Here is a 7,124-nt window from a genome sequence, read left to right as displayed (position 1 = left end):
ANACATACACACACATATATATATATATATAATAATATATATACACACACACACACACACACACATATATATATATATATATATATATATATGCCAACGATTTTTCGCACGGATGGATAGACTTACAATATTTATTTGCAGAAATACATATCGTAGGCAAAAAATAGACATAAACGTATAGTTTTGGACATACCAATGAGGACCAAGTAAGAAATCATATGTTCTTGTACATTAAGAGGGGTGTATAGATTGAATTGTGTAGATGATACAAATACATTTCTAAAATGTACATACCTTATATATATGGATGTCTATTTATAAACACACTTAACACTTTAATTGGTGTACAACACAAGTCTTCCTCCGGACAACCGATACCGATCATACTTTACGATCGCAGCAGCTCTTGATGCATTGTATAATTTGACTTCATAATTTATAATATTGTATGTGTACATCTAATCATGATATGTCGAGCTTCGTGATGGTAACTACTTATATGACTGATGCATATCATTAGATAGATTTGTATATATTCAATACGCTATACATACACATCCAAAGGAGAGACGTACAAGAGAAACTGTAATGGAAACTGTGTATATAGCCTTTTACACGCAGACACCCATATACCGAACTAAAGAAGTATACAAGTAGACATACGAAATCACATATCCAAACACACATAACCAACCCACCTGCAGCTTTTCCGCCTTGCTCAAAGTGATGTAACTCTTCATTTGCAGCCGTAGTACATCCGGTCCCAGTTTGGGCAACTGCTTGACGTGTTCGCCCACCAGCCACGTGACACTCGCACGTGCTGTGGGCACAGTGATCTGCCCTTTCATCAGCAGCTTGGCTAAGGACCGGATGACTCGGGTGACCGAGTCCCTGTACTCCGCTTGCTCTTCCTGTCGCACACAGATCAGAGTATCAGGAGATTAGCGCGGTTGACCATCAAGAGTGAGATGTGAAGCACGTGAAGTGAACTAGTGAAGGTAGACGATTTCATATGATGGCAACAAAGCCACAAGCGTACCAACACACACACACACACAAGTGAGCAAACATACATCCACGTAGAGCGGATTCATAACAAAATGGCAGTCACAAAATGGCAGTCAGTACCTTGCACTGCGTTACTTTCCAAAGAAGTTCTGTACTACTTAGTCAAAATTTTACTATCTACTACAACAAACAGTTGTCTGGGCTGCATGCGTTCAATCACAGTGGCAGGTATAGATATGTGTCATAATGACAACATAGGAGAAGTTCTGTACTCCTTAGTCAAACAACAAACAGTTTGTATGGGCTGCATGCGTTCAATCACAGTGGCAGGTATAGAGATGTGTCATAATGACAACATAGATGAAGTTCTGTACTACTTGGTCAAAAAAATTCTATCTACTACAACAAACAGTTGTATGGGCTGCATGTGTTCAACCATAGTGGCAGGTATAGAGATGTGTCATAATGACAACATAGAAGAAGTTATGTACTACTTAGTCAAATATCTACTACAACAAGCAGTTGTACGGCTGCTTTCGAACACAGTGGCAGGTATAGAGATGTACCATGGTGACAACGTACCTCTCAATGCTCGCACCGTACTAGCATAGCTAGTGATTCAGGTGGATGAAACTCAAAAACCACTACTTCCAATACACACAACACTATCCCCTGTAAGCCGTGAAGCCTCATATTTAGACCAGACGTCGGTAGCAATGCATATATCAATAGCGATCAACCCACGACAATTCCAAAGCGTTGGGTGGTAGACAGAGACCTCTTGCACTTGGCACATATGGGAAGCTACCAACCACTAGACGATACGAGTGACATTGACCTCGCTCCACAGATAAGGAGAAGTACAGACCACAACAACAACTAATCCAAGTAAATAGCATCCACACCATCCCATAGACACACGCTACACCATACACTACACCAGACGTGGCTCTTACGTCTATCCTTTGCTGATTCCTGCTGTTATCGTCGTCACTGTCACTGTCACTGTCGCTCGAGTGATGCGCCGAGGGCCGTGTCGCAGTGGTGGACGGCGGTGGTTGTTGCAACAGACGCTGAATAACCACTATACTCTGACCAGCAATAGTCTCTGCACAAGTCAAGTCAATAGTATAGTGAGCCTATGAGTTATATACTACTATACTCTATACTCTGACCACCAATGGTCTCTACACATGTCAAGTCAATCGTATAGTGAGCCTATGAGTTATATCCTACTATACTCTATACCCTGACCAGCAATAGTCTCTGCACAAGTCAAGTCAATCGTATAGTGAGCCTATGGGTTACGTACTACTATACCTGACCAGCAATGGTCTCTGCGCAAATCAAGTCAATTTATTGTGAGCCGATGAGTCATCGCCAACCTCTGTCACAGCTAAGCGGCGCCACGGGATGAGTGGTGGTCGCTGGAGACCAAAGCATGCATTCGCATTGCACACATTCAGTGTGTGTGCAATATAATGTAGGCATGTCGTTGCGAGATTATACTCCAACTCAGTCTACAGCCGCACTCCACTTAAGTACAGCCCATATGCACATAGCTCGCATTTACACATTGAGATTGGGCTATCTCTATGGCTCTCGTGTAGCAGAGGGTCAACAGATACTCGACCAACAAGTGCACGAACAAGGTAAGTGAAAACACAGTGTACACAACACTCAGGCGACAACTGCGTGGCCCAACTACAATACATATGATACCACAGAGATTAAGTGTATGTGAATAGATACTTATATACCGTAAGGTACATGACTGGCTAGGGTAATGGGGTCTCACACCACACACGCAAATAAACAACATCACGGATCCGTTAAAAGCAAAGCGCACAAATATACGCCGGTTGTGCTTACAGTCAATCGTAAGAAGTGTATCTGTATCTGTTATCTGTTATCTGTGCGTTACACAGCTCTCCCAACATACCATCGCCAGCGGATAAGAAGGGGGTGAGTGTGTGTATGCAGTTGGGTGTCACAGACGGCAATCTCTGCGCACACAACCCAACGCCATCAATGGCAGCCAAGGCCACCTCAGTCTTCACACTACGGATGTAGGACTGCATGTAACATGTTGGGAGGAGTAGAGATGATACGAGCGCACTTAGTTTCAAAACAGGTCTAAAAGGACTGTCGGTACAGTGTATATGACATACATTACAGATGAGCTTGATTGGAATTCGCCAACTACGTTACAAGAGTGTGTGTGTGCAAGTGCATCGCTGTACTATGGCGTGCCATGTGTGCTGTCTACAACACAGTTACGCGAGCAATGCACACAGGAGAGTGTGTGGCATGGCTGCAGCAGTCATAGAGAGATACACACCCTACGACGTAAGGAATAGGGAATCTCAACAGCACTACGCAGTGTATACAATGGATCAGTAGGTAAGTAGGTAAGTAGGTAGCAGCAGATTCGTGCCACCAACGACTGGCATGACAAGTCAGAGTTTGGCAGTAAAGTACAGAGCATCTATCAACCACATTAACAGGTATATACTACGAAAGGGAAAAAAAATGACAAAAAAATGAGAAGAAATCAAAATTTAGGACGATCTACTCGAAGTTGTAACCCGCTTGAAGGAACGTAATATGGCCGATATACTTATAGAAATCAAGCGAAAACAGACCTCTAGAACAGTTGATATTATAGATAAGATAACCCAATGGCGAATGTCAGCAACTGATGAGCCCCTAATGACTGGCTGTGTATGAGCTTTCACGGAACGATTGGCAACTCAACGACAAGTAATCGGAAACTGAGTCTTAATGGGAATAATAAAACATGCAGCGAATAAAACGATACACTGTAAATGCACAATGCACGACTGGACGACATATTTGTAATCCGCCAACACTGTACACTGACCTGCGAAACAGAGCACAGGTAGTGCGAAGCACAAAGGGTAGCCATGCAAGGTATTGCAGTAGAGCAATTAGAGTATGTGTATCTGCCTTAATACATAATTATATATAAGTGTATATTTTGCAATGATATATCACATAACTATATACAAATATACACACACACACACACACACACACACACACACACACACATATATATATATATATATTTAAACTCCTGACATACAATCTAGCGGTAGAGTCATTGACTGAAAGATACAAGCAGTTGAGATATGGCCCAATCAATCGACACTGACTTTGAAAAGATCAGACCATGCGCTAACCCAAATCACTCAGGAGAATGAACTTTGGTTTCGGGTGCTAGATTGTCCCATCATCGTAACCATGGTTACACGCACACCAGAAAGGTTCCAATACAAATCTTCACAACGCACACACTGAACTAGACTCAAATAGACACACTCAACCACACTCAACCCACGCTTACCCCGAATTCGCTCAAGAGTATAGAGATGTTTGTTTCCGAGGCGAGATTGACCATCACCGTGATTTTGGCCAGACTCACAGACACCGGGTCATCGCGCACAAAGAAGCTCTTGAGATAAGGACTGAACATCTGCGGCCGTGTGGCGCTCATAGTCACAATGGACGAGAGTACTGTGGCGGCTATCTCCCGCTGTAGCCCTACTAACCGCACCATGGCCTGTCCTACAAAGGCTGTCTCCAGGCGAGGGGCAAGGTAGTAGTACAGCTGAGCAACAGCAAACACCACCTGCAAGGAGCAAATGGAATGGGTGTGTCAGGGAGTATATGTTACACTTCGAATGGATCGTATGACAGGGCTCACTTCAGATGAATCGTATGACATGCGTATGTTTCGTTGACCAAAATATGATCTCAACCTACCAATACACATATATAGTGACAATCATGGCTTGGGATAGTCTCCATTCGGGAGACGAAATAGCAGTAACCTTGGACGACAGAAACCACCGTGGATAGTAGGAGTATAGAGTCACAGTATGATACACTCCGAGTGGGGCCATGCTTAAAAGGTGCATGCATGAGAACTTACAAGTGTTGGTATTCCAATATTGTAAGTCTGCCAATACAGGTCAACGGGGCTCAAACTAGCGATAGTGCATACACATGCATGTAAGTGTACAAGTACCTACACACGGTGCACTATACACATTGCAGAGTCACCCGCATGTGAGATATTGCGGACTTGTACTCAGCTATACAAAGGACTATTCGTGTATAACTTAATAGGCCACCAAGTCACAGGCAGTCTAGGAATATCATCAGCTAAGGACTACTCATGTATAACTATAGGCCACCAAGTCACAAGCCGTCTAGGAATATCATCAGCTAAGGACTGCTCATGTATAACTATAGGCCACCAAGTCACAGGCCGTCTAGGAATATCATCAGCTAAGGACTACTCATGTATAACTATAGGCCACCAAGTCACAGGCCGTCTAGGAATATCATCAGCTAAGGACTACTCATGTTTAACTATAGGCCACCAAGTCACAGGTCGCCTAGGAATATCATCAGCTAAGGACTATTCATGTATAACGATAGGCCACCAAGTCACAGGCCGTCTAGGAATAACACGAGACGCACATACGTTCGTTTTCTAGATTTCGTCGGAAGGTGTATGTTTCGAAGTTCCTCTACTGTTGTGCATATGCACAGGCACACCAAAGCTTGAAGGCATACACATGCACCTACAGCTTATGATGAATCGTTTTACAATACATAACGACATACTATTACCGCACTTACTCCCATATTTTAGGGTAGTCCTGGCCCACCATCAAAGGTAGAATACCATCAACAGTAGAATATCTGACACACAGGCCATAATACAGCTAATTAATAAGACTTGTGTTGTAAAGATCACATCACAGTCAAAAACGGGCTTTAGTTTGAAAGGCACATCACACTTGGGCGGAAAAATGCATCACCCTCCCACACCTAATCCCATCTCAAGACACTGTGGCACTCGGAAGCGCAACACGTCATTATACACTGTTCAACACTCGACAGAGGATCATGTACGCACACATACCCCGCTGTTCCGACTGAGCAACAGCGGTTTGACTGAGTTGAGAAGCAGTCGATGGTCTGCGTCCATCTGCACAGGCATGGCCTGTTCTCGAGTGCGTCGCCAAACCCAAAGGGAAACCGAAGGGTGAGATGATGACTTGTGAATGAGATGCTCGCGACCAAATCATAAAACAGCCTTCTGACCGGTAAAGGAGACGAATGCTTGTGTCGCACGACACAGGACAAATATAAAACTCGAAGAAGATGACCGCATACACTAATCTAAAGTGATATATTGAAGTAAAAAATTCGAAGAAGATGACCGCATACACTAATCTAAAGTGATATATTGAAGTAGCCGGTTGCACAGACGCGTATACGAATACACATATCTGCACGACGAAGTAGCTACGCTCACCTGCTCAACCTCACTGTCGCTGTTGCTTTCGCGGTTGCTTTCGCTGTCACTTCCAGCACCCGAGTCATCACTGTCTGAATAAAAGGGCTTGTTCTCATCCACCACTTGCACATCGTCACCCTGAACACACAATTATACATTGCAAGGAGGTGAGCTCACAGTTATTCATTGGACGTATGTGCAATGATTGTACCGTCCTGTGGATGCAGTTAACGGGAGACTAAGCTACGCCGCTACGGCTCCAGGTCACAGCTACAACCTAAACTTCACAGGACACGGGCCAACGTCTGTATATTGTGAGCGTAAAGAAGGGACAATAGCCCAGCTGTAACCAAAAAGACATTTAACAGCAACGTTTAAATGCCTTACACAGGCAGCAACGGTGCTTTCCAAAAGTGCAAGCTGAACGATACTACATCTACAAGACATCCCACCACACCAACACAATACACTGGCACATAACACCAGACTCATATGTATCACAAGTAACAAGTACATCACATGACATACTAAACCAACACGCACCCAAACAAACATGACAGTTAACATGGCAGTTAACATGGCAGTTAACATGACAGTTAACATGGCAGTTAACATGGCAGTTAACATGACAGTTAACATGGCAGTATACATGGCAGTTAACATGGCAGTTAACATGGCAGTTAACAAGACAGTTAACATGACAGTTAACATGGCGGTTGACATGGCAGTTAACAAGACAGTTAACATGGCAGTTAACATGACAGTTAACATGGCAGTC

At 43.6% G+C, this 7,124-nt stretch overlaps 1 protein-coding gene across 1 annotated transcript in view; it reads right to left on the bottom strand.

Annotated features, from left to right (window-relative positions):
• Positions 1 to 6,824, bottom strand: part of SARC_03504 (hypothetical protein) — a gene marked incomplete at its 5' end in the record, with an annotated part of 13,549 nt that extends 6,725 nt beyond the window's left edge. The window contains 7 exons of the mRNA XM_014302705.1: positions 699 to 911; positions 1,965 to 2,116; positions 2,951 to 3,083; positions 4,379 to 4,663; positions 5,969 to 6,049; positions 6,365 to 6,484; positions 6,804 to 6,824. Of these exons, the coding sequence (XP_014158180.1) occupies positions 699 to 911; positions 1,965 to 2,116; positions 2,951 to 3,083; positions 4,379 to 4,663; positions 5,969 to 6,049; positions 6,365 to 6,484; positions 6,804 to 6,824 (1,005 nt within the window). The remainder of the gene's footprint in view (positions 1 to 698; positions 912 to 1,964; positions 2,117 to 2,950; positions 3,084 to 4,378; positions 4,664 to 5,968; positions 6,050 to 6,364; positions 6,485 to 6,803) is intronic.
• Positions 6,825 to 7,124: the final 300 nt, after the last annotated feature.

Source organism: Sphaeroforma arctica (assembly GCF_001186125.1).
Source record: "Sphaeroforma arctica JP610 unplaced genomic scaffold supercont1.179, whole genome shotgun sequence".
Classification (NCBI taxonomy): Eukaryota; class Ichthyosporea; order Ichthyophonida; genus Sphaeroforma; species Sphaeroforma arctica.
The sequence above is the reverse complement of the archived record's forward strand: the minus strand, read 5'-3'. Positions and strand labels throughout refer to the sequence as shown.